Source organism: Ranitomeya variabilis, chromosome 4 (genome assembly GCF_051348905.1).
Source record: "Ranitomeya variabilis isolate aRanVar5 chromosome 4, aRanVar5.hap1, whole genome shotgun sequence".
In the NCBI taxonomy this organism is placed as follows: domain Eukaryota; kingdom Metazoa; phylum Chordata; class Amphibia; order Anura; family Dendrobatidae; genus Ranitomeya; species Ranitomeya variabilis.
The window spans coordinates 113,475,885-113,492,541 of NC_135235.1; the positions used below are offsets into that span (position 1 = coordinate 113,475,885).

At 45.8% G+C, this 16,657-nt stretch overlaps 1 protein-coding gene across 1 annotated transcript; it reads left to right on the plus strand.

Moving 5' to 3' along the window:
• Positions 1–305: 305 nt before the first annotated feature.
• LOC143767755 (uncharacterized) lies at positions 306–16,302 on the plus strand. Its single transcript, XM_077256273.1, has 3 exons — positions 306–1,031; positions 1,118–2,048; positions 16,283–16,302. Exons 1-3 carry the CDS (start codon positions 909–911, stop codon positions 16,300–16,302), a joined length of 1,074 nt encoding a protein of 357 aa, XP_077112388.1. The 5' UTR covers positions 306–908.
• Positions 16,303–16,657: the final 355 nt, after the last annotated feature.

Sequence of the window (16,657 nt, forward strand, 5' to 3'; positions counted from 1 at the left end):
GTGTTACTCCTACACTCATAAAGGCTCTGCACACAGTACAGAGGCAGAAAAAAATATAAAGATGTTCATCTATAGACCCTTGAAGGGAACAACTGGAGAACCACTTTCAAATATTTAGAAAGTATAGCTGTGGTACTTCTACACTCATAAAGGCTCTGCACACAGTGCAAAGCCAGAAACAAATTTTAAGGTGGGTCATCCATAAACCCTTGAAGGCAAAAACTGGAGGGTCTCACTTAAATATTGAAGATTAAAACACTTTTTACCCTTCGCCATGACAGCACCCACTGGAGAGAGATAGGGATCCGCCCCAAGGAACAGGAAACCTACAGAGACATAAAAGGGGGCGGTCCCCCTCTCCTCCTCAGTTTAGGTTTCCTGTTCCCAGGGGACAGGATCTCTGAAGACTACAGAAGATCTTACCTGGGCTAGGAGCATCCGCCTGTGCGGTTTCTGCGGGAACGGCAGGGGATGCAGTCCAGATGCAGCGTCGGGGGAGATTCCGTTAGACGGCTCCCCCCTCGTCTGGCCGGCATGTGGGATGGCTGAGTCCGGGAGAGACGACGCCGATTCCGCAAGAGCAACGCTGCAGAGGTGCGGCCTTGAAGAGGCTCCAGACGCGGACCACCAGGTAAAGGGTCCGGGATCTGCGGCACAGCTGCAGCGGCAGCCGGTACACCGCTCCATAGCGCAGGCCGGGATAATGGCGGCCGCACATGCGTGGAGCGGTGTAAGAATCCCCAGAATGACCCGGAGGTAGAGGAGCACTTCCGGGTCACTCACACAGCGGTGGGGGAAAGCGCGGTTTCGCGCATGCGCAGTGCACCGCTGGGAAAAAAAAAAAAAGTTTACTGACCGCATCCTGGCCTATAAAAAGGGGGAAGTTGCAAACGCACAGGCGATGCAACATGTCGTCCCCAGGCAAGACTGTGGACCCAGCAGGTGAGCCAGCCAGCAGAAGGTCCTCAGATGCCAGCCACAGGAGTGAGACCAAGGATTCAAGATCCAGAAAGTCGCAGCCTCCTATTTCGGTACCGTACAGCTTCACTGGGTGAGTGTGATTTCCCCTCTGCCTATAAAGCTGACACCCTTTTCCACAAATGTCTTCTTCTCCCAGGCCAAAAAGAGACAGAAATCTAAGCACAAGCAATGTGCGTTATGTGACGAGCCTCTCCCAGATTCCCACCCCAAAAAACTCTGCAATCAGTGTATGGCGGAAACAATGCAGAGTCCATCTATGTCGGTCACAGATATACGGGCCATAATTAGAGAGGAATTACAGGCCATCTCACAAGCCAGTACCCCCCCTAAAAAATCCGGGAAAGAAAAGGCTATATCCAGCTCTGAGTCCGAGGAGGAAGGCGTTATCCACTCAGACTCCTCGCAGGCGTCATCCTCTTCCTCAACACATTCCGACATTGAGGGTCGAGCTTGTTTTCCCCTTGATGGGGTGGACAACCTAGTAAAGTCCATCAGGAATACTATAGGTTGTGAGGATACAAAAGACGACCAAACTGCACAAGACATCATGTTTGCAGGGTTGGCGGAGAGGAAGAGAAGAGCATTCCCAGTAATTCCTGCGGTTAAGGCACTGATAAAGAGGGAGTGGGAGAAACAGGACCAGAGAGGTTTTCTCCCGTCAGCCTCCAAAAGGAAGTACCCCTTTAATGATGAGGAGTTAATTTCATGGACTAAAATCCCTAAGGTGGACGCTGCAGTCGCCTCCACTTCAAAACAGTCAGCTCTACCAGTCGAGGATGCGGGCCTACTTTCTGATCCTCTAGATCGGAAGGCAGAATCGTCACTGAAACGATCATGGGAGGCTTCCACGGGCATATTTAAGCCATCAATTGCCAGCACGTGCACAGCTAGATCCATGCTTGTTTGGATTGATCAGCTGGATCAACAGATCGAACAGGGGGTCTCCAGACAAAAATTGCGGGATGCGATACCACTAATTAGAGGTGCAGCAGCATTCATGGCCGATGCTTCAGCTGACACTCTTCGCCTTGCAGCAAGATCAGCCGGTCTAATTAATAATGCCAGACGTGCGTTATGGATGAAGAGCTGGAAGGGGGATACGCAGTCAAAGGCTAAGATCTGCGCTATTCCGTGTGAGGGTGAGTTTTTGTTTGGGAAAGCATTAGACGAGATCCTCAAAAAAGCAAAAGAGAGGAAAAAAGCATTCCCTGACCCCTCAATTCCTTTCTATAGGAAGACCTTTAGGAAGAGGCCGTTCGGGAAAAGAACACAAAATGAAAGATCGTCACGATGGGCCACAAGAGAGGGAAAACAGGGTGGCACTATGTTCAAAGGCCCCCCCTTCCGTAGAGACAACAAATTCTGAAACACCAGACACCCCAGTAGGGGGCAGGTTAAAATTTTTCTTTCCCCAATGGCGAAAAATCACGTCAAGTTCCTGGGTGCTAAATATTAAGGAAGGAATGAAAATAGAATTCCTCCAAATTCCCCATGATTCCTTTATTTTAACAGCCCTTTCCTCACCAGTGCAACAGAAGGACCTTGAACTGGAAATTAGAAGTCTTATAGTTAAAAATGTTTTAGTTAGGGTGCCAAAGGGACAAGAGGGTAAAGGGTTCTACTCTCCGTTATTTTTAATCCCTAAACCCGATGGTTCTTTTCGAACAATTATAAATCTTAAAAAACTCAATACGTTTATTAAAAATTATACGTTTAAAATGGAGTCTATTAGATCGGCCATTAAGCTCCTTTTTCCAAATTGTAGAATGGGCGGCATTGATTTAAAAGATGCCTACTACCATCTCCCTATCCATAGTAGGTATCAAAAATACTTAAGAGTGGCAGTAACTCTTGAGGGGGAGATTCATCATTTCCAGTATACAGCCATGCCCTTCGGTCTCTCCACGGCACCCAGGATCTTCACGAAGGTAATGTTAGAAGTAATGGCCTACCTTCGCCAGAGAGACACATTAATCATTCCCTACTTAGATGATTTTTTAGTTGTAGGAAATTCATCCCTTCAGTGTGCGGAACGATTAGGGTACCGTCACACATTGAAATTTCCATCGCTACGACGTTACGATTCGTGACGTTCTACCGATATCGTTACGATATCGCAGTGTCTGACACGCAGCAGCGATCAGGGATCCTGCTGAGAATCGTACGTCGTAGCACATCGTTTGGAACTTTCTTTCGTCGCTTGATCACCCGCTGACATCGCTGGATCGTTGTGTGTGACAGCGATCCAGCGATGTCTTCGCTTGTAACCAGGGTAAACATCGGGTAACTAAGCGCAGGGCCGCGCTTAGTAACCCGATGTTAACCCTGGTTACAAGCGTAAACGTAAAAAAACAAACCGTACATACTCACCCGTCGGTGTCCTTCAGGTCCCTTGCCGTCTGCTTCCTGCTCTGAGTGCCGGCCGGAAAGTGAGAGCAGATCACAGCAGTGCTGCGCTCTGCTCTCACTGTACGGCTGCACTCAGAGCAGGAAGCAGCCGGCAAGGGACCTGAAGGACACCGACGGGTGAGTATGTACGGTTTGTTTTTTTACTTTTACGCTGGTAACCAGGGTAAACATCGGGTTACTAAGCGCGGCCCTGCGCTTAGTTACCCGATGTTTACCCTGGTTACCCGGGGACTTCGGCATCGCTCCAGCGCCGTGATTGCAACGTGTGACCGCAGTCTACGACGCTGGAGCGATGATTATACGATGCTGCGACGTCACGAATCGTGCCGTCGCAGCGATGCAAATTTCAATGTGTGACGGTACCCTTAGCTGACACTGTCTCGTCCTTAGAAAGCCTGGGCTGGATCTTCAACTATAAAAAATCCAGACTCATCCCACTTTCTCTTCAAACATTTTTGGGATTTAATCTAGATTCCATAAAGCAAAAATGTCTACTTCCCCAAGAAAAAATATCTCTTATACAGGGTAAAGTTATGGCGGCCATTCACAAACCTCAAATGTCCCTGAGAGCAGGAATGTCCTTGCTAGGATCCCTCTCCTCCTGTACTCCAGCCATTCAGTGGGCACAACTTCATACCCGAACATTACAACATCAGATACTTCGGGAACAGAGAAAATTTCTGGGGCACCTTGAATCGAAAATAACTTTATCCGAGAAAGTCTTATCCTCCTTAGAATGGTGGCTAAATAAAGACAACCTAGCGGGGGGTGTCCCTTGGGTAATATCACCATCCCACATGATAACTACGGACGCTAGTCCCCACAGGTGGGGCGCACACATGGGAGATAGATTCTGCCAGGGAACCTGGGATAAGAATGAGGATTTATATTCATCAAACCTGAAAGAATTGAATGCGGTAAACTATGCACTGCGTCAATTTCTCCCACAGCTACGAGGAAGCCACGTCAGAATCTGTTCAGACAACACTACGACAGTGGCGTATTTAAACAAACAAGGTGGCACAAGATCAGACGCTCTAATGTCTTCCTCAAACAGTACCTTAATCCTGGCCGAAAAGCATCTGTTGTCCCTCTCGGCAGTCCACATCAAAGGAGAGGACAATCAACAAGCGGACTTTCTAAGTCGACACACTCTTCATCAAGGAGAATGGTGTCTCAATCCTCACATTTTCCACAAGATAACATTGTTATGGGGCAAACCCCAAATAGACCTGTTCGCTACAAAACAAAACAAACAAGTCCACAAATTCGCATCTCGGTCCCGTGCAGATCACCCGGACATTCTAGATGCTCTTCAAACACCATGGCAATTCAAGCTGGCGTATGCTTTCCCTCCGATAATTCTGCTTCCACAAGTAATACGGAAAATCAGGGAAGAGCAGGCCAGGATAATACTGATAGCGCCATTCTGGCCCAAGAGACCATGGTTCTCGTGCCTGCGGTCAATGTCGGTGACGGATCCTTGGGTCCTTCCCTCAATCCCAAACCTTCTCTCTCAGGGACCTTTCTTCCACCCTCAGGTGGACAGCCTCCACCTGACGGCCTGGAATTTGAAAGGCAGATATTAAATTCCAGGGGTTTTTCAAAAGGCCTAATTGATACACTCCTGCTTAGCAGGAAACCATCTACGACAAAAATTTACACCAAAGTATGGAAGAAATTTCTACAGTTCCATACTAGTTCAAACCCCTCTGAAGTCCCAATAAAATCTATATTAGAATTTCTACAGAAAGGGAAAGAGTTAGGTCTGTCAGTTAACACTTTAAAGGTCCAGGTGTCTGCTCTGGGTGCCCTCTATGGCCATAATATTGCTGGTAATAAATGGGTATCCCGCTTCATCACGGCCTGTGAACGAGTTACTCCTGTCCACATACCTAGGGTAGCTCCTTGGGATCTAAATCTAGTCTTAGACTCTCTAACAGAATCTCCGTTTGAGCCTATAGACACAGCATCTTTAAAACACTTGTCGTTAAAAACAGCCTTCTTAGTAGCCTTAACATCGGCTAGAAGAGTCAGCGACATTCAGGCCTTGTCGATAGATCAACCTTACCTTCTCACATTTCATGACAGACTAATCTTAAAACCGGACCCCCTATACCTTCCTAAGGTAGCAGGGAAGTTCCACAGGTCACAGGAGATACATCTTCCTACCTTCTTTAAAGACCCCTCTACTCCTGAAGAACAAAAATTCCATACTCTAGACGTCAGGAGAGTAGTTTTGCAATATATTGAGAAAACTAGTAGTTGGAGGCAGAGTAGGGCTCTGTTCATATCCTTCCAGGGCAAAAAGAAAGGATATGGAATCACAAGAGCAACAATATCCAGGTGGATAAGAGACGCTATCCGGTTGGCCTATTCCATGAAAAATGAAGAACCTCCGGAGGGCATCAAAGCACATTCCACCAGAGCCATGGCTTCTTCCTGGGCCGAAAAAGGGAACGTGCCAATCGAAGATATATGTAAGGCTGCAACTTGGTTGGCTCCTTCCACTTTCTATAATCACTACAGGCTCGACCTGTCTTCCGACTCTGACCTACACTTTGGCAGGACTATCCTCAGCACGGTGGTCCCCCCCTAGGTGTTGGTCTCTGGAAATCTCTCCAGTGGGTGCTGTCATGGCGAAGGGTAAATAGCCGGATTACTTACGGTAATGCTCTTTTAATGAGTCCATGACAGCACCCAGTCACATCCCTCCCTAATAAAAGCCAATGTAATTACTTCTATGAAGTTTATATTCTGATGATACATTGTGATGATTGACTAACACTGGCGGTCCTCCGGGTACTCTGAAATTAAACTGAGGAGGAGAGGGGGACCGCCCCCTTTTATGTCTCTGTAGGTTTCCTGTTCCTTGGGGCGGATCCCTATCTCTCTCCAGTGGGTGCTGTCATGGACTCATTAAAAGAGCATTACCGTAAGTAATCCGGCTATTTTTGTTCTACTGTCATCTGGTGGTGTGAAAGTCAGGGTGAATTGAAGCTTTGTTAATTTTTATCAGAGTTAGTCTGTCTGCATTTTCTGTTGACAGGCGAAAGCGCCTGTCTGTTATAACCCCCACCCCTGGTGGCAATAAGGCGGCTCATACATGATGCTAGCGGCAGGGTAGCACAACATCTCCAAGGCATAGAGGGACAGCACATGCCAAGTGTGCAGCTTTAAGACCCAATAGTTGAAGATCACAGAGGAATTGGGGAGTACGTGGGATTGGTCGACCAGGTACTGTTTGACCATCTTTAAAAACTTTTCCTCCCTTGTCAAAAATACTCGGTCATCAGGGCTTGGATGCTGGGAGGGTGTCATGATATTGGTCAGTCTTTTGACAGTGTACTCCAGCTGTACCTGGTGAGTATCTCCCTGACCTCTCCTTCTTGGTTAGGCAAAGAAGCTTTCCCTCTGCAGCTAATGTTTTCTCATGGGAATTATTTCAATATGTTTTCCACAATGGCCTTCTGGTATTGCACCATTTTAGTAGACCTCTCCACCTCAGGAAGGAGAGATGCACGATTCTCATTGTAGTGTTGGTCCAGCAGGCTGAACAACCGTTACACTTTTTTTTTTTTTTGGCCAAGATGAATATAACGCAAGGGTCACAGAAAGGCAGTGGTACATAAAGTTGGCCATATGTGCCAAACTCCTTACAGCCAACACTTCCCTGTCTCCACCATGATGATGAATCTCTATCACCTCCTCCTCCCTCCTCAGCCCATCTACATAGGAGAGACAGGACAGAGCTTGTGTGGGTACTAGCCTCTGTTGCGCTAGCAAACCGCTCCTATTCCTCCTCCTCAGCCTTCACCTCCTCATTATTACCCAATCTGCGCTGAGCAGATGAGATGAGGCTGGGTAGTATCTCCCTTTCTAATGTCTTCCTCCAGCTTCTCCTGGTACGCACGAAAAGCCTCATATTTATTTGTGAGTAGCGACTGTTTAAGTAGGCACAGAAGCTGGATTGTTGCGCTGATTATGGCGTCATCCCCACTTCCATCTTTGAGGAGTCTTCAAAGTCTGGGAAAACTGCACAAATGTCAACCATCTATGCCCCTTTTCAGTTTTTATGTGCAGAGGCTGCCCAGAATACTGATGCGCATGTTGGAGCTGATATTCAACAACTGACTTCTGCTGCTCACAAAGCCTTGCCAGCATATACAATGTGGAGTTCCAGTACAAGGTCATGTTGCACACCAGTCGGTGAGCTGGCACTTGCATGTTCTGCGACGGTGGCAGCTGTAGCTGACTTGAAGACATTTGTGCTGACTTGGCATACCTTGACCAGAACCTCTGGCAAATCTGAGTAGGTTTTCGGACACTGCTGAACCACCATGTTGAGCAAGTGGGCCAAGCATGGTAAGTGTGTGAGGTTGTGAAGCTTCACTGCTGCCACCAGGTTATGGCCATTATTACACATGACCATGCCTGGTTGTAGGTTTAGTGGCGACAGCCACAGATCTGCCTGTTCTGTTATTCTTTTCAATAACTCTGTGGCAGTGCACGGTTTGTCACCTAGACAAATTAGCTTCAGCAGAAAATGTTGCCACTTCACTGAGGCAGTTCTGCAGAGCCTCTAACTTCCGGCTGATGTGCACGACGTGCTCCGAGATAACAAATTGGAGATGGAGGATGAGGAGGGGGTGTAGGAAGTGGAGGAAACCCTGATTGATGTAGTGCAAGTAATCCTCGGCGTCGGTAGCACATGTGGTGTTCCAGAGTGGGACTCTGTCCTGGCCTCTACTATGTTCACCCAGAGTGCCATCAGGGAAATTTAGAGTTCCGGGCCACAAGCGCTTATCCACTTGTCGGTCGTTAAATAGACAATCCCAGTAAGTGCGTTGGTAAGGTGATGTTCCTGGACATGGTGGGGACAACACCATGAAAAATAGCTGCGCCTGGATACCGAGTACCGAGAGACAGCTGCCGCTGTGTGTCAGCGTAATTCCACTATATCCTTTTATAACCTCTGATGAGGTAATGCAGCCAACCAATCACAGTAATGCCACTACCAAGATAGCTATTGCATTACAGTGACTGGCAGGCAATCCCTGCATGTTTAATGGCTGTGGAACAGGTGCCAAACATGCTGGGTGAGGATTCCAGCATTAAATCCGAGCACCAGTAAATGCTCGGTGAGTGCCGAGCACCCAGATACTCGAGTCATATCAGATTATCACCAAGCACGTTTGCTCACACTAAAAATTACACATGGAATATTTGCCTATGCAGATATTTAAAAGCAAGATTTAAAAGGGAATATGTCAGTTGGTTTAACCCTTCTAAGCCATCTGTACGGATATATAGGTAATAAGAAGCTGCATAAATTGAAACCTTCATATCTGGTCAGTTTTGCAGTGCTAAGGTCCTGGGCTCAAATCCCATCAAAGGAAGGAATTTGCATGGAGGTTGTATGTTCTCCACTTGTTTGCATTGGTGTTCTCTGGTTTCCTCCCATACTCCAAAGACATACTGATAAGAAATTCAGATTGTGGGTCCTAATGGGGACAGTAATGATGATGATGTCTGGAAAGTGCTGTGGAATGAATGGCACTGTATAAGTGAGTAAAATAAAAATAAATATGAGATGTCTGTCTTATTTCAGAGAAATTCATATTTTTATAATATGTAAATGAGCTGTTACAATACATGGGCTGCAAACTGCTCTGCGTGATAATTAGCCTCTGGGGTTCTTTTTAAATAACAAACTAGTATGAGACATGTAACTATAAGGCTACGTTCACATTTGCGGTCCTCGCCGCAGCGTCGGGCGCCGCAGCGGCGCCGCATGCGTCATGCGCCCCTATATTTAACATGGGGGCGCATGGACATGCGGCGCACTTGCGTTTTGCGCCGCATGCGTCGCTGCGGCGCCCGCGTCGGTGCGCAGAGGACGCAGCAAGTTGCATTTTTGCTGCGTCCAAATTCAATGAAAAAAACGACGCATGCGGCGCAAAACGCAGCGTTGTGCATGCGTTTTGCTGCGTTTTTATTTGCGTTGTGCGTTGCGGCGCCGACGCTGCGGCGCACAACGCAAATGTGAACGTAGCCTAACAGAACAGTAGTACTGAACTTTGTCTTCTTACGAAACACATTTACTGCAGCTCTCACAGCTGTATTGCAACAGTGTCTGCCTGTGAGATAGAAGCGGAGAGGAAGCTGCAGATGTGTTAGTCTGTTCTTCCTGATCTGACTGCAGAGTTGTGTGTGATTATAACTATCAATCATTATATGTCTCACACTGGTAACTCTCTCCCTTTTATTCATAATAATCTATGGAGGCAGATTCTCATGCTCATCAGAGTCCAGTCCACAACCTCTAACAGCTCATTTACATATTCCAGCAACATTCATGTCTTTGTTATAGGAAATCAGATAACAGAAATCAATGTATCATTACATTCGGCTTCCTATGACCTACATGTCCATATAGACGATTTAGGAGAGTTGATCCTACTGACAGATTCCCTATAATCAAATTGGTGAGACAGTTACTCAAAACTTTCATAGCTCCTCATTCCATTTCACCATTTTTTTTTTAGACATAATTAATGTTTAACACGTATCCTTCAGTTAAGCATTCACAAAATAAAATATATCATTTCAGCGGTTATACACAGTAAAGATCTACCGCATCCATCTGGAGTCTTTGTAGAAAAAACTTCACCTTATTAGCCTTCAGCATGACAGAATAAAAAGATGGGATCCGTCTCCTCGTGTCTTTGCAGGCGACATGTTTCAAATTATAAAGTTGAGGATTGATAAAAAAAAACCTTTACAGTTTGAAACGCGTCGCCTCCAGGAACACTATGTGGTGTATCCAATTTTCAGTCCTGTCATGCTGAATGCTAATAAAGGTGAAGTTTTCTAACGACAACTGATGGATACGCTGGATCTTTTCTCTATTGTGGATTATTAATCGGTGATTTCCAAACACCCAGGGAACTATGAAGACTGCAGTCGTGGTGAGCTGACTTATACTCCTTGATTATACACTGCTCAAAAAATTAAAGGGAACACTAAAATCCCACATCCTAGATACCACTGAATGAAATATTCCAGTTGTAAATCTTTACTAATTACATAGTGGAATGTGTTGAGAACAATAAAATCTAAAAATGATCAACGTAAATCACAACTAATATCCCACGGAGGTCTGGAGTTAGAATGATGCTCAAAATCAAAGTGGAAAATGAAATTACAGGCTGATCCAACGATGCTCCATGCTCAGTAGTGTGTGTGGCCTCCATGTGCCTGTATGACCTCCCTACAACTCCTGGGCATGCTCCTGATGAGGTGTCAGATGTTCTCCTGAGGGATCTCCTCCCAGACCTGGACTAAAGCATCCGCCAACTCCTGGACAGTCTGTGGTGCAACGTGACATTGGTGGATGGTGAGAGACATGATGTCACAGATATGTTCAATCGGATTCAGGTTTGGGGAACGGGCGGGCCAGTCCATAGATTCAAGGCCTTCATCTTGCAGGAACTGCTGACACACTCCAGCCACATGAGGTCTGGCATTGTCCTGCATTAGGAGTAACCCAGGGCCAACTGCACCAGCATATGGTCTCACAAGGGGTCTGAGGATCTCATCTCAGTACCTAATGGCAGTCAGGCTACCTCTGGCGAGAACATGGAGGGCTGCGCGGCCCTCCAAAGAAATTCCACCCCACACGATTACTGACCCACTGCCAAACCGGTCATGCTGAAGGGTGCTGAAGGCAGAAGATCACTCTCCATGGCGTCTCCAGACTCTGTCACGTCTGTCACATGTGCTCAGTGTCAACCTGCTTTCATCTTTGAAGAGCACAGGGTGCCAGTGGTGAATTTGCCAATCCTGGTGTTCTGTGGCAAATGCCAAGCGTCTTGCACGGTGTTGGGCTGTGATTACAACCCCCATATGTGGACTCAGACCATCCTCATGGAGTCGGTTTCTAACCGTTTGTGCAGAACCATGCACATTTGTGGCCTGCTGGAGGTCATTTTGCAGGGTTCTGGCAGTGCTCCTCCTGTTCCTCCTTGCACAAAGGCTGAGGTAGCGGTCCTGCTGCTGGTTTGTTGCTGTCCTATGGCCCCCTCCACGTCTCCTGGTGTACTGGCCTGTCTCCTGGTAGCGCCTCCATTGTCTGGACACTACCCTGACAGACACCGCAAACCTTGCCACAGCTTGTATTGATGTGCCATCCTGGATGAGCTGCACTACCTGAGCCACTTGTGTGGGTTGTAGAGTCCGTCTCATGCTACCACGAGTGTGAAAGCACAACCAACATTCAAAAGTGACCAAAACATCAGCCAGAAAGCATTGGTACTGAGATGTGGTCTGTGGTCCCCACCTGCAGAACCACTCCTTTATTGAGTGTGTCTTGATAATTGCCAATAATTTCCATCTGTTGTCTAGACTCTATTCCATTTACATAACAGCATGTGAAATTAATTGTCAAAAAGTGTTGCTTCCTAAGTGGACGGTTTGATTTCACAGAAGTTTGATTTACTTGGAGTTATATTGTGTTGTTTAAGTGTTCCCTTTTATTTTTTTGAGCAGTGCAGTGTATATCAATTATATATGTGCTTTGTAGCCAGGCAGAAAGTTACATTTTTTTTTGATAATGCAAACCTAAACAGAACTACTTATCAGTTTTACGGTATTATTAAAAAAGTCTGATTTTATTTAGCCTCCTTATAAATAAAATTTATCTTAAAAACTAAGTACTCACCTGTTATTATCTCCAGGGAAAGAAGTTTTACAAGTAGTTTTACTGTTTACCTTTTGACTTAAGGGACCTTCACACGAAACGACATCGCTAGCGATCCGAGACGTTGCAGCGTCCTCGCTAGCGATATCGTTTAGTTTGACAGGCAGCAGCGATCAGGATCCTGCTGTGATGTCGCTGGTCGCTGAATAAAGTCCAGAACTTTATTTGGTCGTCCGATCGCTGTGTATCATTGTGTTTGAAAGCAAAAGCAACGATACCAGCGATGTTTTACACTGGTAACCAGGGTAAACATCGGGTTACTAAGCACAGGGCCGTGCTTAGTAACCCGATGTTTACCCTGGTTACCAGCGTAAAAGTAAAAAAAACAAACTGTACATGCTCACCTGCTCGTCCTCCAGCGTCTGCTTCCTGACACTTACTGAGCGCCGGCCCTAAAGTGAAAGTACAGCGGTGACGTCACCGCTGTGCTGTTAGGGCCGGAGCTCAGTCAGTGTCAGGAAGCGGACGCTGGAGGACGAGCAGGTGAGCATGTACTGTTTGTTTTTTTTACTTTTACGCTGGTAACCAGGGTAAACATCGGGTTACTAAGCGCGGCCCTGCGCTTAGCAACCCGATGTTTACCCTGGTTACCCGGGGACCTCGGTATAGTTGGTCGCTGGAGAGCGGTCTGTGTGACAGCTCTCCAGCGATCAAACAGCGACGCTGCAGCGATCGGCATCGTTGTCGCTATCGCTGCAGCGTCGCTTCGTGTGAAGGTACCTTTATAAGAGGTTGGTGAACTCTCGAACACATTATGTGGACATGAAACCCTTCGGCACAGATAACTTAAAGTTAAGAACTGAAAAGTAGAGGAAGTTCAAGAAATAGATGGAAACTTTTCATCATCTTGCATTTATCAAAACCTAATGTAAAGGAAACTAGATAAAAATTAGCTGCTTTAGATGCGAAGAATGCTCTGTTATGTGACCTTGCCTTGGCTGCTTGAGATAATGTACAGGTAAAAATAGATATATCAAATGTAAGTTATGATTATATCTTACTTTAACGGAACTAAAAATCATTATCCACTCTTCCCTCTGGCTTTTAATATAGCTAATAGTATGTAACAATTTGTGAAATACAGTGCCTACAAGTAGTATTCAACCCCCTGCAGATTTAGCAGGTTTAATAAGATGCAAATAAGTTAGAGCCTTCAAACTTCAAACAAGAGCAGGATTTATTAGCAGATGCATAAATCTTACAAACCAAAAAGTTTTGTTGCTCAGTTAAATTTTTATAAAATTTAAACATAAAAGTGTGGGTCAATTATTATTCAACCCCTAGGTTTAATATTTTGTGGAATAACCTTTGTTTGCAATTACAGCTAATAATCGTCTTTTATAAGACCTGATCAGGCTGGCACAGGTCTCTGGAGTGATCTTGGCCCACTCCTCCATGCAGATCTTCTCCAAGTTATCTAGGTTCTTTGGGTGTCTCATGTGGACTTTAATCTTGAGCTCCTTCCACAAGTTTTCAATTGGGTTAAGGTCAGGAGACTGACTAGGCCACTGCAACACCTTGATTTTTTGCCTCTTGAACCAGGCCTTGGTTTTCTTGGCTGTGTGCTTTGGGTCGTTGTCTTGTTGGAAGATGAAATGACGACCCATCTTAAGATCCTTGATGGAGGAGTGGAGGTTCTTGGCCAAAATCTCCAGGTAGGCCGTGCTATCCATCTTCCCATGGATGCAGACCAGATGGCCAGGCCCCTTGGCTGAGAAACAGCCCCACAGCATGATGCTGCCACCACCATGCTTGACTGTAGGGATGGTATTCTTGGGGTCGTATGCAGTGCCATCCAGTCTCCAAACGTCACGTGTGTGGTTGGCACCAAAGATCTCGATCTTGGTCTCATCAGACCAGAGAACCTTGAACCAGTCAGTCTCAGAGTTCTCCAAGTGATCATGAGCAAACTGTAGATGAGCCTTGACATGACGCTTTGAAAGTAAAGGTACCTTACGGGCTCGTCTGGAACGGAGACCATTGCGGTGGAGTACGTTACTTATGGTATTGACTGAAACCAATGTCCCCACTGCCATGAGATCTTCCCGGAGCTCCTTCCTTGTTGTCCTTGGGTTAGCCTTGACTCTTCGGACAAGCCTGGCCTCGGCACGGGAGGAAACTTTCAAAGCTGTCCAGGCCGTGGAAGGCTAACAGTAGTTCCATAAGCCTTCCACTTCCGGATGATGCTCCCAACAGTGGAGACAGGTAGGCCCAACTCCTTGGAAAGGGTTTTGTACCTTTTGCCAGCCTTGTGACCCTCCACGATCTTGTCTCTGATGGCCTTGGAATGCTCCTTTGTCTTTCCCATGTTGACCATGTATGAGTGCTCTTCACAAGTTTGGGGAGGGTCTTAAATAGTCAGAAAAGGCTGGAAAAAGAGATAATTAATCCAAACATGTGAAGCTCATTGTTCTTTGTGCCTGAACTACTTCTTAATACTTTAGGGGAACCAAACAGAATTCTGGTGGGTTGAGGGGTTGAATAATAAATGACCCTCTGAAAAGACTTTTCACAATTTGCCAAGTTAATTCCAAATGTGTAAACCTGCTAAATCTGCAGGGGGTTGAATACTACTTGTAGGCACTGTATATAAGAGGGACTCCATAGATTTAAGGGTATTATAGAGGATGCCCTAATTTAAAAAATAATTTCTTACCTGATATTGTGATTCGGATGACCCTGAAAAAGTCAGTTGTTTTTTTCTTAATTGCTTGTGTCACTCATTTATTGATGAAGTTAGAGAACTGGAAAATGGAACTCGGTTCATAAATTAAAATCTTCACAGATGATACATGGAATTAAAGGGAATCTTTCATCAATATACCATATAATGTAGGCGCAGAGACCCTGATTCCAGCGATGTATCACTTACTTGGCTGCTTTGTGTAGCCTTTATAAAAATGAGTGTTTTCTCAGCAGCAGATTATCACTAGATAACTACTTGGTCTGCTGATAAGTAGTCCAACTCCTCCGCCACCAATGATTGGAAGCTTTCTGCCTATTTACAGTATGAACTGTAAGCTGCCAATCAGCGGTGTGGGCAGTTACAGAGCTCAGCATTCAGCAAACTGGTAGATCTGAAGCAGATACCACAAAACTGCGGAACCCAGCCAAGTAAGTGACACATCGCTGGAATAAGGATCTCTATCACTACATCATCCTGCTCTCAGATGGGATATAGTCTAGTGACAGATTCCTTTTAAGAAAATTGGAAAAATCTGTATCCCATATAGTTAATTTCTTGCTTTATCCTTCTTACATTTCTAATATTAAAAGGTAATTTAACCCTTTTTTGTTGAAGAGAAAACTGATTAAAAATATATATAATTCAAGAACGATGTAGCTTCTCTTTTTTTCTAATGGGCCTACTGCGTGTCAGGTGTTAAGAACAGTGGTGTACCATCCATAGCAGCACTACACTATGTGTCCTGTGAGTCGGTGGGGCCCGTGCCTCTCAGCACCATGCTCTTCCCTCGTCACCACAATTCTAGGGAATCCACATTCTCAGTATGTGGATAGCATTGAATAGAGTTGTGAATCAGGGAGCCAACAGCTCCCTCATCTACCATTCAGCCTGCAGCTAAATGGTAGATGCAAGCCTGATGTCACTACATTGTGTCTGCAGTGCTGAAGCCTCAGTACAGACACTGCACACACCAGAGCAGCACATCAGGGGAACTGAGCGAGGTGAGGAGTGTTTTTTTAGCACCTTGATGACCTATGATGTATAGATATGTCATAGGTTGTGTCCATCCCTTTGATGCGGGCTCCAGCGCTGAGCCTGCATCTTTCCCGACACATGACAGTTGATTTGATTAGATCAGATCGACACACAGACTAGAACTGCAGCGAGGAGCCGACGCAGAACAGGTAAGTACCTGTCAAGTCTTTTATTTTAGTTATTTTACAGAGTTTGGGGCGCATGTTCCTGAAAGTGGACAACCTCTTTAATCTCTTCAGGACATACAGTCAAAATACAAAATAAAACCTATAGAGCACAAAAGCAAAATACTAGAAATGTGCTTGTTAAAGGATTATTTCCATCTTTATGGCTGGTTATTGCCAGATATAGGTCGAAAAAAAACCCATCACTTTTGTAATTTACTGTTTATTCTTTTTTTTTGTTTACAGCTCGTTGTCTAGGAGACTGACCACCGTTGCTGTGTAGCAGCAATGTACAAACATGTTCAGTGCTTAAACGCTTCATTAAAGCTGACCAGGATTGCTGGAGGGCACTCTTAAGGCACAGACAGACTGCCGTATTTCTCATGCGAGAATCACATCGTAACCTTGTTCTGGCTTTCGGCTCTCCTGACCTGAGCTTGACAGCGGCATAGTAATTCATCACCTGTCTTGCTCAGGTCAGGACAGGTGCCAGGTCAGTCAGTGCAGTGTGATGCGATTCTCACATGAGAAGTATGGCAGTCTGACTCTGCCCTTAGGGACCAAACCTGACCAGTTTTAGATCAGATCTGACAAGCTCCAATCTATTCTAAACTCTGCTGC

Excerpts from the sequence above, each read along its gene's own strand:
- LOC143767755 (XM_077256273.1), top strand. The coding sequence starts at position 909 with ATGTCGTCCCCAGGCAAGACTGTGGACCCAGCAGGTGAGCCAGCCAGC. Across the intron at positions 1,032-1,117 it reads AGTCGCAGCCTCCTATTTCG|GCCAAAAAGAGACAGAAATC; the intron begins GTACCGTACAGC and ends TTCTTCTCCCAG. Across the intron at positions 2,049-16,282 it reads TCTAATTAATAATGCCAGAC|CTCGTTGTCTAGGAGACTGA; the intron begins GTGCGTTATGGA and ends TTTTGTTTACAG.